This window comes from Dasypus novemcinctus, chromosome 9, assembly GCF_030445035.2.
Source record: "Dasypus novemcinctus isolate mDasNov1 chromosome 9, mDasNov1.1.hap2, whole genome shotgun sequence".
Lineage (NCBI taxonomy): Eukaryota > Metazoa > Chordata > Mammalia > Cingulata > Dasypodidae > Dasypus > Dasypus novemcinctus.
Window position 1 is genome coordinate 54,140,243 of NC_080681.1, and position 24,413 is coordinate 54,164,655.

Below are 24,413 nucleotides of genomic sequence, written 5' to 3' on the forward strand. Positions count from 1 at the left end.
TACACATATGGTAAATAAATCTTTTGGTTCAAACTGATTTTCTTCACTTTCTAAGGTATTCCTGTCAACTCAACTCATAAAATGATCAAGCCCCAAAGTATCTCAGCCTAGACCCTGGCTCATTCCCTAGAGTGTCAAGAACAAAGGACTAAAGAAAGAGCTGTGGGGACAGGTGTTCTTTAGTTCCATTTTTTTCTCTTTCTGTCTTTGCCGGAAGAGTTTATGCCTGAGTAGTCACCTTAGGTTCCTTGGTTGTACTTATTATAAAGTCCTTTGGGAACTTGCTTCATGGGATAGATATCTGTGACTCCAGAATAATTGGGTAGGGAAATGAAAAGCTTGGAGGGGAAAAAAGGATAAATCTAGTTGGAAGTACCATGTGTTGTTGTTTTTTTTAAGATTTATTTATTTATTTCTCTCCCCTTTCCACTGCCCCCACCCCCGCCCCAGTTGTCTGTTCTCTGTGTCTATTTGCTGCATCTTCTTTGTCTGCTTCTGTTGTCGTCAGCGGCACGGGAATCTGTGTTTCTTTTTGTTGTGCCATCTTGTTGTGTCAGCTCTCCGTGTGTGTGGCACCATTCCTGGGCAGGCTGCACTTTCTTTTGCACTGGGCGGCTCTCCTTACGGGGCACACTCCTTGCACGTGGGGCTCCCTTAGTCAGGGACACCCCGTGTGGCAGGGCACTCCTTGCACGCATCAGCACTGAATGTGGGCCAGTTCCACACAGGTCAAGGAAGCCTGGGGTTTGAACTGCAGACCTCCCATGTGGTAGATGGATACCCTAACCACTGGGCCAAGTCCGCTTCCCAGTACCATGGTTTTAATTTCTAACTCTGGACCTATAGTGGGCTGTACACAAGCTAATCAGAGGACCTGGGGACTTGCCATTTTGTAGCCATAAGTAATATGAAAAGGCACAAAGGGATTCTAGAGGTGGGCTTGTGGTTCTTCTGATAGAAATTGCCCTCTATCTATGAAAACATTAATTTCTCAAGGGCAAGGTGAGGGAGGGAAGATAGAGGAGCTTGTCAAGACAACCCAGGAGCAGTGATCAGAACTTCCACATCCAGTTCCACTTTATAGCATTTTACATTACTTCAGGAGGAGGAGAAAACACATATGCCTAAAGTCATGCAGCCAGTTACAGTTAGGATGATATAAGACACCTCATTCTCTTACTCACTCTTTAGGCCCTGAGTCACCCTCTCTGGATTTAGAGTAGTGGTTCTCAACCAGGGGCAATTTTACCCCTCCTCCCCCTCCATCACAGGGAATATTCAGCAATGCCTGGAGACATTTTTGATTTGTCATGACTGGGGGTATGCTACTGGCATCTAATGGGTAGAGGCCAGTGATGCTGCTGAACGTCTCATTCAGTGTATAGGAAAACTGCCACAACAAAGAAGGATCAGGTCCAAAATGTCAACAGTGCCAAGTCTGAGAAACCCTGACTGAGACAATGAGACATTTTTCCTTTGCTAGTTTTTCTCTCTTGCTATGGCCCAAAGCAGACATTATCACTGATTTTCAGTTTCCTGCCCACTTTTCCCAAGTCTGTGCCTTTCAATGGCAAAATCACTTTGGTAGAGTCATTCCCTCCTTCCTGGTTGGAACAAGAATGGAGGGCAGATTTCCATTTCCTGAAGGCAGCAAGTAGCCTTGGGAATCTTTGCACTGCACTGAGCCAGACTCTGACATGAATGGCAGATACTCATTAGAGGGATAGTTTCAGAACTGAACTGACAGTGTTTGTGACATCTTGGTGCTGACAGCAACAAGTTGCCTATGTAGAGCACAGAGCACTCCATATGATGAGGAAAGGAGGCTACATAATTACGGGCCATATTTTTGCATGTTTCTTGATTTGAAGTCATAACTTCCCGTTACCACTATGTTTGAAAGAAGGTGTACAGAGTGGAAGTCATGTTGGAATGAAATATACATCTGAATCCATTTTGTTTGCCACCAGAGTGTCTTTAATCACAGAGCTGATGTAACACAATGAGATAAAAAATGAACAATATTCTAAGAAATCAAACACACAACTCTCAAGCACAGGTCTATATTATTCAGCCTAGGAAAACATAATAACTGTTAAGTGGCCACCATAGATTTAGGCTCCATCTCCAAGTCACAATATGAATTTGTTTTTGGTTTACAAAATTAAGAACAATTCTTCAAATACATTCTGTCTCAGTTGTTTTGCATTTATTCTTTAGCCACAAATTTAAGACCCAATTTGTGGCAGAGAATTAAACAGGACCTGTAAATAAACATGCCAATTTAAGAAGACCTTAGAGTGTAAAATATTATAATTGGAAGCAGGCTTGCCATGGTTAGAATTGTTGCTGTCAGTGTTTGGAAAAACTCTCCTCAGGTATATGCCGAATTCTGTCAGCCGCTGTCCTCAAAACTGCCACTATTCTGGCAAGAATGGAAATGCATCGGGCTCATGGGATCAGACACATAGCCTGCATCAAAAAATAAGTGCAGCTGTTACATATTGGCTTTTCAGTTCGTCTCCCCATTTTTCTCAACCAGCCTGGCCTAGTGCAAGGTACAGTTGCCAGGTAGCTCTCCTGGCTCACATGGAAAGAGGGTTAGGACAAGAGTTGTGGGTGAGCAGTTCTAAAAAAAAAAATTTCTTTTAATGAAAACACAACTGAAACCAGAGGAATATAAATGATGGATGTCTGGTTTGAACCCAAAGCTGGCCAGATGACGTTTTGGGTTTGGAGTAAATAAGGGAACGGTTCAGGAAGGTGCTGTACCATGGTGGTTAAAAGTACAGGCTTTCCAAAATAAAAATTGCAAGCTTTCATGTCAAGCAAATTAGAGTTTGAGACCTGGCTCTACTACTAACTGACTCTGTGACTTTTGTTAACTTATTTAACTTTTCTAAGCCTCGAAGTCTTCATTTATAAATGAGAGAAATACCAGTACCTCCCACATAGGGTTGGTGATGTGCCTCAGGCCATTAGCTCAGTTGTGTGACACAGAGTGAGTGCTAAAGAAATGGTAGCTGACAAATGAAGGTAGAGATAGCAGAAGAGAAAAAGGAAAGGCCCTCTTCCTATAGCATTTTGGCACCATTTGTTTTCGTTTGTGTTTTTCTACCTGTCAGTCCAATTTTTAAGTGCTCATCAAGGTTTTGGCTTAATTATCTTTGGCATTTGATGCCCTTTGAGGCCACAGTCCTGGGTGCATCTTGAGAGGACACCTAGTGGCTAGGGTGGGGCCAGTATCCTAGAGCACAGGAGCAAGGGCCAGGAAGCAGTTGCCTTTCCTCCAGGGCAGCCATTCGCTGCTTCTGTGAAAATGGGCACATTAGTCAACTGCTACTGCTGCTTTTGTTCCACTTTGAGAGCTGACTTTTCAGAACTAGCACAGTCACTTACATTTTCATCAAGGTATCTAGCACTATGCTGTTGGGTGGGCATATTTATTTTCATAAGACAGTTTTCTGTCAAAATCTATTAGACAGCACATAAACTCTTCTGGAGGAAACACCACTGCTGCAGAAATTGCTGCTGACCGCCCTCTGTCACGTATCTCCAGTGGGCTGGTCCTGGGTCTGAGGAGGGCTATATGAGGGGATGATGAGATGGGGGGAATCAGGACACACATCACGGAACCTTACCATTCCAGAGCAAACGTTTCCTTCTTCAGCCTGAAATTGGGAATTCATTCCAGGCCTAGATAGATGCTTTAATAAGCTCATAATCCTTTTATTACTATAATCAACCTTCTCATGTGCTACATGTGATTTTACTCGCCTCTGACGCTCCACTGTCTCCTCCCTCCCCACAGAACTCCAGTGGAAATTCGATTCTGAACAAGTCTCCCCAGTGGGGATGGGCTCGCTTCAGGGATGGGGACAAAGTCAGGAGGGCCATGATGCTGGCATAAGATGCCATTGTTCCACAGTGTAAGGACAGAGGTGGTGGACTTGGTTAATGATCCAGCTGAAATGTGACCACAGGTTTTAGGAAAAGATTCAATCATGTCTTCATGTTCTATTTTAAGGTGAAGGCGCTCAAGTAGAGTGAAAACAGGTCTGCTCTTAATTTCATCTTTATTCTCTAGCCCTGATGTTTGGGAAAAAACAATTCATAAAGCTGCTGATATACTACAATTGGTTTATGAAATGAAAATGTTGATGGGTTCTTTTTTGTGCTGCTATGTTCCCAGTGGGAGATATTAAATATGTGTTCTTTGCCTGTAAGGGCTACACCACCTAAGCACTCTAATGCCACCTTCCAGTCTGGTATAGATTTGCAACTTTTGTATTATTTTTGATCACTTTTGTCATACTTTTCCATCTTGGGGAATTCTGCTCCAAGTCCTATTCATTTAAGAAACATATCCTTAAGTTAAAGAAATGCTTCATCTTGAAACTCCACTGTGAAAAGAAAGACTTTTGGTCAAAGCACACATTTCGAAGGGTGCCCTGTATTTTATGGTTGTGAAGTTACAACTGTAAATGCTTGAGAAATGATATTATATCTATAAAAAAAGTGATGTGACACTTGGAACGCATTTTCCCCTCAAAAGGCTCTGTTCCTGGATTGGCCAATTATGTTGTAAAGCTGATGATAAAAAGCACTCAGCTGCATTCGAGACATGTATTGGAAGTCAGAAGCAAAAAGTTCTGTTCTTTAATGTTCCCAAGTAGTTTGTATGCATCTATCCAGAATTTTTTTCTTCTTTTCTTAAAAGCTTTCTAATGCCTTAGGTAATGATATTCTGCAGATGAGATGCATTGGTGAGGACCCCAAAGCATCTTACTGTATCATAAGAGCTGAGGGCCTCCAAGGTCTATTGATATCTATGTTAGAGAACCAGGAATATCTCATTCTATTTATTTTTCCCCCAAACCTTACTTGTAATAAATCTGATCTCTTTAGTAGACATACACTTTTTCAGTCTCCCGTATGGTTAAAGGAAGTAGTCATGAAAAAATGGGCTTATTGTGCTAAAATCCCAATTCTACTGAGAGACTCTTCAGCTTAGAGGTTGGAAAAAGGACGTCATAGACCTAGCACATTAATATGGAAGATTATCTTAAGGGCAATTAGCTATCACTTTTATAGCGACAGTTTTCTTAATAAGGAACAATCTGTATACATACCATATTTATCAGTGGGCGAGAGCTGAAGATTTCGTTTCATCTCCTCCAAAGTCAGGCCTTGAGAGGAGCATTGTTCAGCACTGGAAAATTCATGAGACACCCTTTACAATGTGGCGGTATGCTTGTTAAGAACATTTTTGTAAAACAGATTTTACCCACCCCATATAGAGCCTAGAGAAATGTCAAAGTGACACAAAGGTATATTTTGCCTAGAGGAGACTAGTTGGAAAGAGCTCAGAATTGTTTGGAGTAAAGTCAGATCTAGGTGTGAATCCTGGCTCTTCCAAGCAGGCTACACTGCCTTGCCCCATAACCTTGGGCACATACTTTCTGAGCCTCCATTTATTTATCTGTAAAGTGGGAAAAGCACATAAATACACTTCAGTTTGTTTTTATGATTAAATATAATTTTAAAAAGAGTGTTAGATCTAAAAGGATTATGTGCTTGCGATCTTTACTTAAAAGTGACAAGCAGGGCTTCCAGGTGACCAAGATGGTGGCATAAGATGCTCCAGGTCCTGTACTCCCAAAGAATCTTTGAACAACCAGTAAAAGATGACAAGTCCAGCTCCTTGGAACAAGGGAAAACAGTTAAAGCATTACAATACCTGGGTGAGCACTGAATCAGGAACACCCAGCTTTAAATATGACTAGAGAAGCTCAATGAGCCCTCGCTGGCCTTTCCCCTATCCTTTAGATAAAACCAATGATCAAAATGTTGAAATTGATGGATCTGCATATCTGGGGGAATAGGGGTATTTGGAGTTCTTTCTATGGGGTTTGTACTTTTTTTAAACTATCCTCTAAGTGTAAAAGTATTTCAGGGGTACAGATGTAGCGCAAGTGTTTGAGCACCTGCTACTCATGTACGAGGTCCTGGGTTTGATCTCCAGTACTGCCTTAAAACAAAAACAAACAAACAAACAAATACAATTGGGAGCAGATGTGGTTCAAGCCGTTGAGTGCCTGCTTCCCACATGGGAGGTCCTGGATTCAGTTACCAGTGCCTCCTAAAAATGAACAAACAAACAGAAAAACCCCAAACAACAAGAAAAACAAATGAAAAAACCAAATGAGGGAAGCTCATGTGACTCAGTTGTTGAGCGCAGGCTTCCCACATATAAGGTTCCAGGTTCAATCCCCAGCCCCCAGAACGTCAAAAAAAAAAAGTATTTCAAATGAAAAGTTTAAAAACACAAACAAAATCCAAGGATCAAAGAAGATGACACAGAAAAAGTATTGGCTTAAAGAAGGACATTGTGTTATCTCAATCAACATTAAATGATAAACCATACTTGATGCTGGGCAATAATATATTAAGACATTTTTCAAAATAAAATTTCCTCTATTAATACCTGTAACCTCTTTAGCACTCTTGCTTCTTTTAAGAAAGGTGCTATAAAGCAGTAAGTAGTCTGGCCAACAACGACATAATTGGGAGTAAATATTTTATCACTAAGATGGATCTCTGGTTTCCTCTGAATAAAAGCCCATCTCCAAGCTGTCCTGTCTGTTCAGTTGCTGAATGCAATTTATGCCATGGGACTTAACTTTCATTCCCAAGAGATACCATGTAGACTGGCTCTGGATGCCATTCTAGGATGACATGCAGATGGAAGCTAAGCATACCCACGTGAAACTAAAAGGAAGAAACCGTCCCCTGATCAGTGGAACTATTTGTCCTCAAACCATGTGTGTCCAGACTTCATCAGGGGTTTCACAGAAGCCTAGGATTTGAGAGAGACTTCAGGACTGCTGTTTGCTGAAGTTGTGGTCAGTAAAAATAAGACACTTCCAGCAGAGCAGCTGCCCCGTGAATTCAATGAGTAAATGTGAACTGATGGCAGGTAAGGAAAGCCCTCAGTTTTGCAGTGTTTTGATATTAGTGGTAAGGTAGGTAGATTTTGTTATGCAAAAATGACAGTATGCATCATTCAATATACATATATACATATTATATATATGAATGAATAGTATAAAATAATATATGGGTAATTTCACTGTATGCTTTTCATGTGAGTAGAATGAAATATCTTATATTGATACTTCTTTTTTTTTCAGTTCTAAAAATGTTTTCAATCATTTTAGGATAAAGAGTTCATATTAGTTTTGTGATGTCTATATAATTATAAATATAACCATCAGCCACTGTCTCTTACAAAAGAGCATGAAGGAATGAAGAATTATCCAAAATGAGGAGCAGAACCAACTTTCAAAACGTATTTCTTGCTTCTCAATCCAAGAAGTGTATAGACTTCTTAGCAGACTGTGCTAATTAAGCCAGCTCACACCCAAATCCACAACATGAAATCTGTATTTTTGTGTGGGCATGCTATTCAGGCCATGGCTGATCAGTACAAACCAGCCTGTTTGCAAATGGCCACATTGTCTGGGAATGGGCTCCTGTGCCCTGGGCAAAGACAGCAACAAGGGCATTTGAAACTAGTAAAAAGAGGAGGCTATGTTGGCTGAAATGAATGCAGACATAGGGAAACCCATGGCAAGCGCATTAAGAAAAATATTAGCCAATGAGAAGGTCAACATGTACGTAAGACTGGAGAAGAGCTATGAGGAATGGGAAGAGGCTAGAAGACAGGATACATCTAAATATAGCCTCAACATCCCAAAGTGGGAATAAGGCACAGTCTATAAACTAAACTAATGGGTTAATGTGCATTCAAAGCAAAGCTCTAGAACGGAATGTTAAATCAGATGTTTTCTGTACACTGGAAAAAAAAGTACTGATTACTAGAACTACCATGGCTTCACTAAGGGGAAAAAATAAATAGCTGGTTTGCTTTAGTTCCTTTAGGGGGAGGATCACTACAAAGGGGGGATCCATACGTTAGAAAACACATCTGGATTTCAGCAGAGTGCTGTGTTTCTCATAATTGCTTTGTGTGTAAGAAAGGGAGGTTCATGTAGGGTGACAAATAGATTGATTTGTTACCGATTGAATATCAAAGTCTGTGTCAAGCCATGGAGCTGACATTCCCCACAAGGTTAAGCTGAGCGTCAGACATCAGAAACAATTAAAACAAAACAAAACAAAGCACCACATTTCCTAAAGTTGGAATTGTCCAAACATAGATGAATTGTTGCAGGAGGGGTTACTTCTCCATCCCTGGAAGTGTTCAGAGGCTGGAGCAACTCTGTAGCAGACACTTTAGAGGGACTGAAGCATCTACCAGGAGGTTGCATGATGTGACATACCAGATCCCTTCATTTATTACTTCTGCAGTTCTTTAGAAGGTACTTGTGAGCCATGTAGGCTTCGAGGACTAGCTTTGACAAGCTGGAAAGGCAGAGTGAGATTACATAGCTTCTATATAGGCAGAAGCTTTTTATGTTCCTTATCTGAAACATCCGACGTTTGACCAGGGCTGAATGCCTGATTTTCACATCCATGCCACACATACCTGACTATACATTGCTGCTACTACTACTTCTGTCTATATACATTTTATCTGAAATAGTCATTGAATGGTGCTATTTGCCTGAAGGAACCATCTTCAAAGAAATACCACACTGCCATCTAAAACAGAAGCTAAAGAATGCATGGAAAAAGACTTTCACAAAACCTATCATTAAGGATTTGAATGACAAGTTGTATAAGACTGGCAGTGGGAAATCCATAGCTGTTTCATAAAGATTTTTATGTAAGCTAAATTTGAAGAATATTCATGTTGCAATGCCTAAAGTAAAAAGAAACCCAAAGATGCTATGTCATCTCCTAACCCAGAGATTATATTGTTAAGCAAGACCCAAGAAATAAGGAAAATATTGTCTGTAAAGACTTGGGGAATGCTTATGCCATCTCTGTCGCATGGGACCAGGCAGTATTACAATGAATCCAAATGGCTCCATTTAGAACTTCAAAAGCAGATAGTGTTGTGGCTTCCAAACTACAGCCTGCCAAATGCTTTTGGTATTGGAGCAATGAATCATGGTTTTGGCTATGGGATTTTGTGAATTCTCAGAATATTTGCTAGTGCCATAATTGCTTCTGACTGAATTATATTCTGAAGAAGACTTCGCCTGAGCATACACTCCAAAAGAAACCTTTTTTTTTTCATCATATTCTTGTGAGTATGGCTTTTGCAGAGCTAGGAAATTTGATTTGGTGCATTATAGCAAATATACACATGGTTTGAATGTAAGAGAGGAATTAAAACAATGGAATAAAAATAGAGACAGAACATTAAGCTCACAATAATGATCTAATAATAATACTTTTTTATGTTTGCAGAGGGCTTTAAAGCATGCATGTACTTTTTATTGATTTACTCATAACACGTTTGTAAAAACTCTGAGGTGTTCTTGGAAGGCTTTAATTTTACCTCCATTCTATGGGGGTGGAAAATCAGGCTCAGAAAGTTTGAATGACTTGCATAAATTCATACAACTAGCAAGAGGCAGATCCAGAACCTGAACAAAAGGTTTTTAACTTCTAGTTCATATTCTTGCTATCAAATGCACTACATTTAATAGCAGCACATGCCAAACTATTGTTCTGTTACCATTTGAGTTCACCGAATTAGTCATGAGTTACAGATTCGAGGACCCTTTGCCTATGAAAACGAAACACTAACTTCTGCATAAAGACACATCACTAGAATCGGCTTTCTCATGTCTTACTCTAAAATGATACTTTCCTCTATCCAGCAATGACTTGCCCACCCCATTACAGTGATGTCCAAACATTAAAGACATCTACTAAACTTTCTAAAAGAGATGTTTATTGATTCTTCCCAATCTTCTGATATTGTGTAAGGTTTTCTGAACTACATGCATAAATTCATCTTCCTAAACACAGCCCTGGCTATGTTGAGAAGAAAACCATTAAAGGCTACTGTGATTAAAGACTTCAGGCAAATTTTTCCTTACATCCAAATTGGTCCAAGTAGTTTTTACACAGCTAACAATACCCTCAGGCAAACTGTACCCTGGAAAATTTAGGCTTTTGGACTTTGCACAAGGCAACATGATCCAAAGCCTAGAGGCTTTGCAAATATGTTTTGTTGCTTATTGGATTTTTTGCCATCTGTCATATGATGTTACCTCTAAGATAGCATGAGGGCCTATGCCAAACACACTCTTATCCCTTAGTCAAGAGGAATACATCCAAGTTAGGAGTCAATTTTTTTTTTCACCAAAAGAAAATATATACAGATAAATATCTATGCAGAATTTCAGTTCTTTGACACCAATCAAAGCAAAGGAGGAGAAACAACCTGCTGTGATGCCTAATAAAGGGGTTTATACAAGGAAAATGAATACCTTGTGGGAGAAAAGGCTACTGGAGTCATCTGGCTGATCCTTTAGGCATTTAGCTGAAAACAAATCCATTTAAAACAGATCTGTCATAAGGCATAAATGCCTTTCTACACTTTGCAATATCTTTCTATGCAACCCACCTTTCTCCTAGTTTAAGGAAAAAGAAGACATTTTTATTAGACATGGGAAAACCTTTGGCCCAACGTTTAAATAGTCCAGTCAGACTCTTATGAATGAGCATTTTTAAATTTATCAACTAAGTTCAACATATTTATTTATTCATGATTTCATCCTGGCTGTTTTCAAAACATTATTTTGTCTTTGTCAATATTCCCTACTTGACAATGTCTTAAATTAAAACAAATTTATTGCTCCCATTACCATGAATGGGTAATGGCCAAAGTATTTAATGGGGCCAGAGGTCAGTGCAAACTATCTCTTTCAGGAAAATCAAACCCATCAGCTTGCTTTCAATGGCAAATGTCCCCAAGCTATAAAAGGACTAAAAGACTTGGCAACCAGGGGTTGTGGCTCTGTTTGAGCCATTAGGCAGATATCCAAGGTCTCAGCTCCCCCATTTTTAAAGGAAAAAGCAATTAGACAAAGAATTATGAATAAGGAAAAATGCAGAGAGATCTTAAAGTGTGTGTTAATTTCTTTATGGCTCATGAATTATTAATGTGCTCACCAGTCACCTAACAACACCACCACCTCTCATTTTACCTACTAATTTCAGCAAGTCTAAATGAGTACTTCGAACAAACTGGTAGGAGGTGGATTTTGCATGCTTTGACTGCGAAAACTGAGGAAGAGCCTTTAAATATAGGATATTCTTCACTTTCTGTACGATCATCCAAATACAGCATTTTAAAATTTGGAACTAAGAGATTTTGGCAACACAATAATTATAAAGCCCACTCTTTCCTCACTCTTTCCTCACCTTCCATTTTTACCAAGAAGGAAACTGAAGGCTTGAGAAGCAAAATAACTTATTAAAGTTTATATATCAAGATCATTGTGAAGTTGGGAATATAACCAGGAGTTCTAAACGTCTGGTCTTCTTTGAAGGATTTTATTCTTGTTTTTAAAGAGCGAAGTAAAACTCTAATTTGATGAGTGCCTGCCAAGTTCCTGGAACTCTAGTAGATGCTTTACAAACCTTATCACACTGGCTCCACATAATAACCCATTTGATATATGAAATAATGGAGGCTTAGAGTCTAAGTATTGTCTAAAACCACATGGCTATAATTCAAATTTAGGCGAGGCAGTATCCAAATACCCTGCGTTTTCTACTTTATCCCGCTGGCTATAGAAATGATCCCCAATTTTATACCTGTAACCATGTTTCTCTCTTGCACTCGCTCTCGCTCTCTCTCTCAAGGTGTGCTTATCAAACACAATGCCAGGTACTGTGCTATGTGCTAGGGATACAGATAAGAGTATGATGCACATGGATCCTATCCCCTGGTGTAATACAGTTGTAAATATATACAGGTGAAACAGGTACATATTCTCACTGGCAGCCTCTCAGTGAGAGGGAATGAGGAACAAACAAGAGTTAGTATGGCAAGGGGTATCCAGAGAATAGGACTGGAGGGAGTCAGTAGAAAGACCTTGGAAATCCAATGGCCAGGGTGGTTGTTTGTTTTACCTTTACATTTTACAATAAGATAAAACATGGAAAATTTGCAAGAGCAGTACCAAAACTTTTTTTTTTTCCTCCACCTTTCTCACCCTCTGTATTTTAACTTTGCACAGATTTCCAAATCTACCATGCATCTTGAATTAACTCATGCAACTCTGAATTGCCCAGGCAAGCAGTCGTGCTGGAAGGCAGAAGCCTTGGACCACACTGTATGCAGGGGCTCCTGTGAAATTGTTTCTAGGCTGGGCTCTCCCCTCACAGGTTTTTTCCTGCACAAGTTGCTCTGGAAATGCAAGTGTGTTCTCTTCCTTGGAGTTGGCTTCGCTCTTTAGGAGGAGGAGCATATTTACATCAATTGGTTTTTTTTCCTTTCTCTTTGACACTACAGGAAATTCAGCATTCCTGAAGAGTTTAGTGGAGTGGCTTCACTTGTGTGTGAACATGGAGGTGGAGATAAGAATTGATATTTCTGATCCAACAGTGGAGTTCTCATAATTGGGGCTAAATCAGACTTCTTTACAGATACCAGTGGATTCAGTTTCCTCACCGGGAGCTGATGTGGCTCAAGCAGTTGAGCAACTGCTTCCCACAGGGAAGGTCCTAGGTTTGATCCCTGGTGCCTCCACCCCAGGCAGCCAGGTCATCCTGTGGGTGTCTCTTCTTCCAGTCTTGAAAAGAAAAGAAAAAAATTCACCCCCGAAGGGGCAAAAAAAATTCCAAGTGCCTGAGAGATGACTGCACGGGGACGTCCCGTGGCTGGGGAGGTCCAGGCAGGCTTCTGGAGAGAGGGTGGGGTTCAGGATGGACCTCAGGGAGTGTGGGAAAGGGCGAAGTTTAATTTCCACAAAGCGGAAGCTGGAGCCGCTCTCCAAAACTTTTATTTTCCTGAACCGTTTGAGAGCAAGTTGAAAGTAAGTTGTTGTGGACTACTTCCCAAATATGTTAGTGCATTCTTAAGGACATTCTCCTACATAACCACAATACACCATTTGATACTGCCATCTACATTTCAGATTCATGTTTTGCCAATTATCTCAATAATACCTCGTATAGCAAAAGGATCCAGTTCAGAATCATATGCTGCAATTAGTCATCATGTCTTTTTGATCTCCTTCAGTTTGAATTTCTTCTTCAGTCCTTACTTGAATTTCATGACTTTGATGCTTTTGAAGATTATAAGCCAGTTATTTTGCAAAATGTCCTTCAGTTTGGTTTTATCTGAGATTTCTTAATGACTAGATTCAAATTATGCCTCTTTAGAAGGAATATTAGAGGAGTGATACTTTGTTTATCATGTATTGATTTGTCGCATTAGTACGTTGGTCACTTGATTAAGGTGTTGTATGATAGACTTCTCCATTACAAAATTATACTTTTTCTCTTTATAATTAATAAGTACTTTGTGGGGAAGTTCTTTGTGACTATATAAATATCCTGTATACCTCAATCAAATTTCAATTCATTCAATCATATATTTATATCTGTGTGGATTTATAATTACCTATTTTAATCGGTGGCTTATAATGTTATTGTCATTACTTATTAAGATACTCAAATTATCTCACAGCTGGCCAGTGGGAGCCTATTCAAGCTGACCTTTTGACATGCACCTGTCATTCTTTGGGTATCTCTTTACATACTGGTACAAGACATTCCTGGCTCATTTTGTACTTTTCCTACCCCAACCCTGAAATTTGTCATTTCCCCAAAGTGCCCTGACTTTGGTTAGTGGAGAATGGTATATAGAAATCAAGATCTGGGTGCTATCAGAGTGTTGCTGCTCCTGGGCTTTCTCATTGAGCACACAGAGCTAGAAAACATGTTATGTGTGCTAAGTATGTACATACATGGGCAAAGAAATTTAGACTTCTACATCTGTCTATCTATCTAATCATCTATTTTCTATTTCTAACTATCACCTGTCATCTATCTAATCTCCCTCACTCTATCATTACCATCTATCTAATTTCTGTTATCTATGTATTGTCTATCTAATCTATCTAAAACCATAAGTTTACACTGATATAGCCAATTACAATCCAACACCAGGAGGATCATTCTAGTATTCACCTTTTCCATATTTAAAACTCTCTTCTTTGACAGTAAGAAACCCAGCTCCCATTACCCTTAATATATTTACTTATTTGATCAATAGCCTGGTATGTTACAAATCTCCCATTGCTTACACAACCCCCCACCTACCTCTTTCCCCCCCACCTCCTAAAAGAAAACACAAACACAGATGCCCTCTTTTATCTCACGTGGGTTCCAACATCCATCCCATACCCAGCTGTTGTCACTGCTCCTCCCATGAGGATGTCCTCCTCAACCTCTGGTGTTCTGACACCTCCACTGGGCTATCCCCTCAACTCCAAGTACATGCTGTCCTCACCTATGATAGGCTCCAACATCCAGTGCTGAGATGTGCCCTGCTGCGATGTCCTCCTTGCCTTTCTTCGGTTCCTACCCTTGTGCTGGGATGTCTACCTGCCCACATATCCCCTTCCCTGCCCTCAGCTTCCAACATCCTGCAATAGGCAGCCTTGTGTGCAGATGCCCTTCTCAACCTGCACAGAACCACACTGGCTACCACCTCATGTACGGATGTCCTCCTCACCAGGCTTGGGCCCTCACAACATATGTGGGGCCACTGTTTTCACCACCCCCTCTATGGATACTCCCCTTTCCAAGCTTAGACTCCAACATCCTGTGCCTGGTGGCTCTCCCACATGGATGCCTTCCTCATCACACCTGTACTCTAGCACCTTGGCTGGGTGACTCCAACCCTTGCTGGGAACCCTTTCCTTCTGCTCTGGCTCCCACACCCTTGCCAGGTCACTGCCCCCCCTCCCCCCCACTAGCTCTCCACACAGACATGGACATTCTCATCACCCACTTGGACTCTGGCATCCTGCTCCACACCAAGGGGAAGTCTATCTTGATCAGCCCTGAATAAGGCTAAAGATTAAATCATTCAGGAAGGGAAGATGGAGAAGAAGAAGAACAAGGATGAACTTTTAAAAATGTCAATTAGATCATTTCACTTCCCTGCTCAAATCCTGCAGGGACTGCCTGACACATGTAGAATGACATCCTGACCCCTGTCCTGGTTGAGGACCCTCAGGACCTGGCCTCCGCCTACCACTGGGACTTCATCCTCTACTCTCCTCTTGCCTATTGCTCTCTGTACACACTGACCTTCTCTATGTCCTCTTAGTTCCTGCCTTAAGAACCCTGCACTTGCTTTTTAGCCCTGCTGGATGCTGCTTCTAGGGTCTTGCCATGGTGAGCTCATTGTTGTCATTCTATCTACACCATCCAAACCGGTCTTCCAGTCACTCTCTATTTCATAAACCTGTTTAGTTGTATGCATAGCACTTGTCTCCATCTCTGTCTTCTTTTATATTTATTCATTTTTTTGTGCCCTGTATGTGCAGACCCATGGTGCTCGGCCTATATGCCTTGTCCTAACCTGAGTTTACCTTCAGAGGTTTCTTTTTTTTTTTTAAATATTTTATTTTATTTTATTTGTTTCTCTCCCCATCCGCCACCCCCCCCCAATTGTCTGCTCTCTGTGTCCATTCGCTGTGTGTTCTTCTGCATCCGCTTGTATTATCAGGCGGCACTGGGAAACTGCGTCTCTTTTTTTTGTTGCTGCATCATCTTGCTGCATTAGCTCTCCATGTGTGCGGTGCCACTCCTGGGCAGGCTGCACTTTTTTTTTTTCATGCAGGGTGGCTCTCCTTGCACATGGGGCTCCCCTACACAGGGGCGCCTCTGTGTGGCACAGCATTCCTTGTGTGCAACAGCACTATGTGTGGGCCAGCTCGCCACATGGTCAGGAGGCCCTGGGTATAGAACCCTGGACCCTCCCATATGGTAGGCGGACACTCTATCAGTTGAGCCATATCTGCTTCCCAATTGAGCCATGCCCACTTCCCAGTTGAGCTGTGTCTGCTTCCCCAGAGGTTTCTATACACACTTACGGTATCCTGTGTCTCTTTGTCCCTGAAGGAGAGCCAGGGAGCTAACACCCCTTCCCACACACCCAAATAACCCTCAATCAGAATACCCCAGCTTCCTCACTCTTCATTGGGGAAATTCTGAGGCAGGTTCTATACCCTCAGAGGGTACCAGACAAGATTAAGCCTTGGTTGCCCACAGCAGGAACTTACTAATATATCCCTTATTTACCTTTCCTCCTTTCCCAGTCCCTCACTTGTGCTGCCTGGGCTGAGATTACATCCCCCAAAGCAACTCACTCCAAAGTTCTTGTCTCATTGTCTTGTTTTGGAGGAACCCAAACTAAGATGTCCTGCTCCCCCAACTAGAATGCAAGTTGCATGAGAGCAAAGGCTTGTCGTTCTTACTTACTGCTGTGCCTTTATCCCTAGTCCTTAAACTAATCGCAATGTACTAGGCAAAATAAGTAAATAAACATAAGTTATTGAATGAATGATTTAATGAATGAGTGATTATTCTTCCTTTACAACTTTATTCATGTTTATCTCTGATATACCTTTGATTCTTCTAAAAAAGATTTGCGGTTATTGGTCAGTCTCCTTACATTTCTTTAGCCACTACTCAGGACCGCGTATTTCCCTTTCTGTTACACACATTAGAGCAGTGCTCTGAGGAAGTCTCCCTGTTCCTATTTTCTGCCTAGCCAATTTCACCCACCACACACTGCTAGTGTAAACTGAGAATGATTCTCCATCAAGGCATTCCTTATCCACCCAGTGGTTCTCAGTGCAGTCTTACAGAAATGAAAGTGGAATCATGGGCAAAGAAGACCCTGAGTTCAAATGTCACCTCCTCTGTGATGGAGGTGATGGCTGCACAGAAGGGCAGAATGCACCACAGTGACCTCGGTGCTGCCCCAGTCATTTGCTCTCATCGTTGGCACAGAACTTGTCTCACATTGCAGGGCTTGCATTTAGCCCTGCTTTTACAACTAGACTGTGATTTCTTTGAAGGGAGGACCCCTGGCTTTGTGTCCCTGAGGGTTCACATGGCTCAAAGCACTGACTAAAAATAAATAAATGCATAGCCTCCTTAAAGGTAACCTTTATGTTTTTCCATGGAAAGATGAATTTCCAATGTACACAGTTTCTGTACTACATTATCTTGAAAAAAAAATGGATTTCTATGCTTCTAGAACAAAGGTCAGAAAGCTTTCCCTGTGATGAGCCAAAAAGTAAGCATTTTAGGCTTTGTGGACCATACGGACTCTGGTTCAATTACTCAGTTCTGCCCCTGTAGCACAAATGCAGGCATAGACAATATGCAAACAGATGAGCATGACTGTGTTCCAATAAAACTTTACAAAGGCAGGCACTGGGCCCATGGACCATAGTTTACCAATCTTTGTTTCAGAGCAGCAGATAAGTTGTCTTATGTGTTGTTCTTCTGAACTGGCTTTCACCTTTGGATCAAACAATTCAGTGTCAGTGGAGCAGGATCTCCACTCATCTTCCACTTTAATGGTTTCTATGGGAGAGGAATACTAAGGACTCAAATGCATGAGCTAATGGCAAAACAACAACAAAAAGGTAATTTACAATTACTCAGTGATTACTATATATCAGATGTGTAAATTTCCTTATGGACATTCTTACTTAAGCCTCATTATAACCTTATGAATAAGATGAGATTCTTATTCTCACCCTAAAGATGAGAAATTTGGGGTTTGGAATATTCAACTAACTTCCCCAAGGTTCCACAGCTTGTAAGTGGTAGAATTTGAATTTGAACTCAAGTCCATGGAGCACAAGCTTTTAACCACTACATTAGAATAATGGCCACTGGGTGGTGACATAAATAAAAATCACAAAACCAATTTTACTGATGGAAGATAAAAGAAGCAACTAGATAAGAGCCTACAGAGCAACACATATTCTTTCCCCTTTTGGATTGAGGGAAGTTCAAAGGCCATCTTTGTTGATTTTAGATCTCTGGGCTCTGTTATGTGAATTCAGATCCCGGCAAGAAATTCCATGCTCCTTTGTTCTTTATGTCAGGCCAGTCAGAATGGGAGGATTTTAAAACTCCCTAAACTCTTTGAACATGCAGAACATTGATCTTCACAAACCATCTGAAACACCCTAAGGAGGTTGCAAAATTATAAGCACTGTTGTTTTTATTTTTTTTGTTTTATTTTTTTAAGTGAATGTATACCAAACCTCTGGGACCTTTTGCCTCATCGTACAACACCAAAGCTTTCCTCTTCTCTTCTGTGTATTCTTTGCTGTCAGATTCTGCATAACAAAATGGTATTATGTTGCTAGGGTGCCTTGTTCCCACTGAAAAGCTTTTCTCCTGCTGGTATTGTAGGGGCCTTTGCCTCATTCTGGTTTAATGGGCTGTGATGCTTTCTGAATCTTGGGGCAACCCAGGGTTGGGCATTTCCTTGAGGAGACCACTGTACCTGCGTTCTGTGTTGAGGCATGGTGAGGACATGACTGTGGATTCTGTAAGATGTGCTCTGGGACCTTCTGCTCAGCTAGGCCTTCACGGCCATTTTGTTTGTCTGTTTGTTTTATTATATTCATGGTCATTTTCAACCATTGTGTTTATTAGGCTTTGCTACTCTCGGGGCACTGCAGATGGCACACCTCTCATGGTTTCTTATTTATCTTTGTAGCCCTGGAATTTGAGGCCTAGAGCAAAGTATGAGCTCAATTTTTTTTTTTTTTTAGGAACTGGGGGCCAGAGATTGAACCCAGGACCTAGTATGTTGAAAGCTGGTGCTTAACCACTGAGCCACATCAGCTCCCCTGAGTTGGTTTTTTTGTTTGTTTTGCTTGTTGTTGTTCGTTTTTCTGCTTTTTCTAGGAGGTACTGGAAACTGAACCCAGGACCTCACATGTGGGAAGCAGGCACTCCACTGCTTGAGCCACATCTGCTCTCTTCAACACACATTTTTAAAATGAATTTGAGCTCCTTGTCATTTCTCTAGCTCATCTCTCAGCCCCAGTGCCCTGTCCTGGCAGGCAAGCAAGGTGATTAGAGGCACAAACTCCCAGTCAGTCTGAGTTGGTTTCTAGTCTTGGCACCTTCTTAGCTGTTGCTCTGGAGCAAGTTACTTAAACTCCCTGCATCTCAGTTTCCTCTTCTGTACAATGGAGGACAATAATAGTACCTATCATATATGATGATTTTATGAGATGATTACATGTGAAGTGCTAAGAAGTGTCCTTAATACATAGTAAGTGTTCAAATTAACCATTGTTATTATTATTATCATGGCCATTCTGACTGCAGCATTCTCCCCTTCTCTTCTTCTGTTAGATAAAGTTACTCTTCTTTCAAGCTTTGTCTTTCTTTTTTTTAAAGTTTTAGATTACAGAAAAGTTACATGAAAAATATGGGGGATTCCCATATACCCACATCATTTCCCCCTATTAATAGCATCTTTCATTAGTGTTATACAATTGTTACAATTGAAATATTGAAACATTGCCACTAAATATAGTCTATAGTTTATCTTATGGGTTACCCTTTACAGCACATAATTTTATAGGTTTTGACAAAATGTATAATGCCCTGTATCCATCATGGCAGTATCATGCAGAACAATTCCAATTTCCCCAAAATGCCCTATGTTTACCTAGTCTTCCCTCTCCCTCCACTCAGAACCTCTGGTAACTACTGTCTTTATACCAATGTTACAGGTTCTTCCATTACTAGAACATTTTATTATTACTAGAATAATAATAAGTCTACTTTGGTCCATAGCTGCATTCCCCCTTATCTCTTCGTTCCTCAAGATTGAGGATTTGGGGATGGTGATGCCCACTCTGCTTCCAATTGAGAGGGGACTGAGATCCCATGGGGCAGATGAATAGAACTATCTTGCTTTCAGTTGTAGATACTCTGTTTTTTGGGATGGGTGTTGTCCCTCATCATTCTTTTGTTAGTTGTCCTGGGCGAATCTGATGAACTTGAGAGTAGGTATTGGCTGTCACTCTGCTGAGATTCAGGGCTCAACTGGCATATGAACAGACCAAAGATTTAAGTTTCTGGGACATGCTTTTTTAGAGATATAGTGCTAATTATAGGTTCGAATAAAAAGGGCAGAAGAATCTTGTGTAAGAAAATTATAAATGAGTTTAACTCTGTTACTATTGGGGAGATAGGTTAACGTATATTCTAATGACAGAGTGGCCTTGGCTTTTCTTTTTTTAAATAATTTTTTTAAAATTTTATTTTATTTATTCATTTTTTTAAAAAATATTACATTAAAAAAATATGAAGTCCCCATTCACCCCCCCCCACCCCCACCCCACCTCTCCCCCTACAGTAACACTCTCCCCCATCATCATGACACATCCATTGCATCTGGTGAGTACATCTCTGGGCATCACTGCACCCCATGGCCTGTGGTCCACACCATAGCCCACACTCTCCCACGTTCCATCCAGTGGGCCATGGGAGGACATACAATGTCCTGCAATTGTCCCTGCAGCACCACTCAGGACATCTCCAAGTCCCGAAAATGCTTCCACATCTCATCTCTTCCTCCCATTCCCCGCACCCAGCAGCCACCATTGCCACTTTTTCCACACCAATGCCACATTTTCTCGATTATTAACCACAATAGTTCATGAATAGAATATCATTAAGTCCACTCTAATCCTTACTGTATTCCTCCTTCCTGTGGATCTTGGCTTGGTTGTGTCCATTCCACATCTATGTCAAGAGGGGGCTTAGATTCCACATGGATACTGGATGCAATCCTCTTGCTTTCAGTTGTAGGCACTCTTGGCTCCATGGTGTGGTGCTTGACATTCTTCAACTCCATGTTAGCTGAGTGGGGTAAGTCCAGTAAATCAGAGTGTAGGAGCTGAAGTCTGTTGAGGCTCAGGGCCTGGCTATCATATTGTCAGTCCAGAGATTCAAATCCCCTAGATACATCTTAAACCCCAGCACCAACTACAATTCCAGTAAAGTAGCATGAAAGGCTTGTGAAAAGAGATCACATCTGAGTCCAGCTCCATCACGCAGAAACACCAGCTCCAAAAAAGGGCCAACTGACATGGCAGTGAACTCCATCTGCCATGACCATAGAACCTGTGGGTCTCTTTAGCCCTCAAAAGAACCAATACCTGGGGTTGTATCTACTTTATCTGTCTTTGAGATTCTGCTCAGGTGTGCATAAGGGCAATCCTTCTGACAACCTCCAGACTCTTTTTTAGAGACTCATAGCCATATAAACTCATTTGTCCTTTCCATTTCCCCCTTACTTTAGGTCAAACAGCCTTTTTAACTCCTATTATTATATGTAGACAGGGATATTCTGCTGGTCCGCATTGAACCTTTAATTCAAGGTCATTTTCTAGTTATGTCATCAGCTGGTACTTGGTAGTGATCTCTCGGTGCCAGGGAGGCTCATCCCCAGGTGTCATGTCCCACACTGGGGGGTCGGCTTTTCATCTTCCCAAAATTTATCCTCTTTAGCATGTACTTTATTACATTGGTTTCATCATTGTTTTCTGACTTGTTGTTTTCCCCTGGTGCCCAGTCCATATACCATGTGTAGCAGCTTGGTATTGTTTATGAATTCCAAAAATATATATTGGATTATGTTTGTAAATTGGTTTGTTTCTCTGGGCATATTAGATTGTATTAGATTCAGAGGTTTTACTTTTCCTTGACTAAAGCTTTGATTCAACCAGGTCAGTAGAAAACAACACAGCAGAGGAGAATTTTGTGGTTTTAATGCGGGAGCCCCAGGAAGTAAACACACAGAGAAGAAGATACATGAGAAAAGAGAGAAGGCTCCATTAAGAATGGCAGAGGCCCGGGGAAGAGAATGAGCCTGAGAGTCCATAGCTGACCTTGTAAAGAGACCAGAGCAGCTGAGGCTGAAAGAAACAAGCCCCAGGGAGAGAGACAAGACTTATGTTAACCTACAGCTGACAAAGGAAGGAGCTGGGGTCATGGAGCTTTGATGTGGAGACAGTGGCCACTGGAGGTGCTAAAGGCAGGGAGAGGGAAAAAGAGGTGTAATATGGGGGCATTTTCAGAACTTGGAATTGTCCTGAATGACATTGCAATGACTAGATAGGCCATTATATATCCTGCCATAATCTACAGACTTTAGTGGGAGAGAATGTAAACTCCAATGTAAGCTATTATCTATGCTTAGTGGCAATGGTCCAAAATGTGTTCATCAATAGCAATGAATGTGCCACACAAATGAAAGAAGTTGTTAATGTGGGGAAAAGTGGGAGGGTGTGGGGAGTGGAGCATATGGGAACCCTGTATGTTTTTTGTGTACTGTTTTATGTAATATAAGTATCTTTTAAAAATAAAAAATATATATGTTAAATAAAAGAGTAAGAGGAGAGCTGAATATTCGCAGAGACCGGCAGCCATCTTGCTCCAACATGTGTAAACAGACTTTGGTGAGGGAAGTAACTTATGCTTTATGGCCTTGTGACTGTAAGTTCTACCCCAAATAAATGCCCCAAATAAAAGCCAACAGATTTCTGCTACTTTGCATCAGCATTCCTTTGGCTAGCTAATAAACCATGCTAAATAAAATACTTATTAAATAACTGAATGAATGGAAAGAAGGTTTAAAAGGGCAAATTAATTCAGCACTTTTCCTCCCCTTCCCATAACGTACAAAAGCCAGCTCCTTTTAAAGAGAAATATAATCATATGTCACTTCTCTGCTCAGATACCTGCACTGCCATCCATCTCAGTCTCAGGAAATGCCTAAGTCCTCCCCATGCCCTTCACCCTCCACCCTTCACAATCTGGCCCCATGATTCCCTGCTGGGGCTGCTACTACATGCTCATTTCGTGCTGTCTGACCCCCTCGCTCTTCCTTGAGTCCACAGATATGATCACATCTCAAGGAATTTGTACTTGTTGTTCCTAAATCTGGAACGCAATTCCCCAGGGTCTCATGGTTCTCTCATTCAATTCTTTCATGTCTTTGCACAAATGTGATGTTTTGAGTGAGGGCTTCCTTGGCTATCCTGCTTAAAATTGTAACCCACATTGCTCTGTCTTTCCTATCCTGCTTTACTATACTTTATAATTTACTTAAAAAACAAAAAAGGTTTAACATCTCCACTCCCCTATTAGAATCCAAGCTCCGTGAGCAAAGGGAATGTTTTTGTTTTATTTGCTACTATACCTTCATACCCTAGAATAGTAAGCCCTGGATAAAAATAAAATAGTACAAATAGCCCACAGAGCTGAGCAAAAGGAGCATCTTTTAGGAGCTTCGTTCTGGACGTCAGAGCTTTACATGGCCTTCTGTTAATCACTTTCCTATGCAATGTTAGAATAGGAAGGGTTTGTGAAGAGGTCTCACAGTGAGTCACCAGCTGGCCCTATCCCAGCTCTGGCCACAGCCAGTGGGACTGCCCAGTAGTCCCCAAACCCATCTAGTATCAGGCTCAGAGGGCCTGAACCTTGCTATTGGAAGGGGCAAGTGTTCTCTCCTCTGGCCTGGCCCTCATAAGCATTTCCTCTGCAGGTTTCAAAAAACCAATTGAATGGGGCAGAAATTAGGCTGCTAAATATCCCCAAGCTCTGCTGAACACTTCCAAATACTCACTGGTGGCAATTACCACACTAGTTACTGTGTTTTCAAGATTTTCACGTAGAAGAATTCAGGGGAGGCTTTTTGGACACTGTCAAAAGAATTAGTTAACTATGTTTGTAGCTGACCACAGACCGAGTTGTTGCCACAAGTCAGCATTTTGCAAAAACAACTCTCTGGTGGTAGCAAGAACTTCACATTCACCTGTGCCTTTGGAATTGTGGCTTGGTTGAATTACCTTGTTCTTTTAGATATGTGACCTAGAGAACATGGCAAAACACAAAGAATCCATTCACAATTCGATTATGTCTTTCCAAATCCATATGTTTCATGTAGGCATCAATTGGTATCATGTCTGTAGAAGTCCTTTGTGAAATCATGTGTTAGAACACTTACTTACAACTTCTCATTTAACCTTCACAGCAAGATGGGTATTATTATCCTTATTTTTTCAACATAGTAGGTGCAGAAAGTTCAAGGAATTTGCCTTGGGTCACCTGGCCAGTAAGAGGGAGGAGGGGAGGAAGCAAACTGCAGCTCATTGATTTTCTGCTCCACACTGTTCCTGCATTACTAAAAGTTGTGTGATCTGCTGGAGTGAAGGGAATGTGTGGGGTTCTACCCTCTCATTAGTAATTTGGATTTTTCAATTTCTGTGGGACAAACGGACTTAGAGTTAGAAATTTGGGCTGCTGGTCATGAACCTATTGAAGTTTTGGATCATGCAGTGCCGGGTTTTATGTGTTCACAGTCTAATCTTTAATCCCTCCGGAGGCAAAGTTTCCATTAAAGC

The 24,413-nt window shown here is 41.2% G+C and overlaps 1 protein-coding gene across 2 annotated transcripts in view; it reads right to left on the reverse strand.

The window, feature by feature from the left end:
• Nucleotides 1–1,954: 1,954 nt before the first annotated feature.
• The window catches only part of TNNI3K (TNNI3 interacting kinase), a 423,099-nt gene continuing 400,640 nt past the window's right edge, over nt 1,955–24,413 (reverse strand). For both annotated transcript variants that reach the window (XM_058303361.2, XM_058303360.2), the window contains 2 exons: nt 5,133–5,212; nt 1,955–2,472 (listed from right to left, as the gene is read on the reverse strand). In XM_058303361.2, coding sequence (XP_058159344.1) covers nt 2,396–2,472; nt 5,133–5,212 — 157 coding nt within the window. In that variant the 3' untranslated portion in view covers nt 1,955–2,395. The remainder of the gene's footprint in view (nt 2,473–5,132; nt 5,213–24,413) is intronic.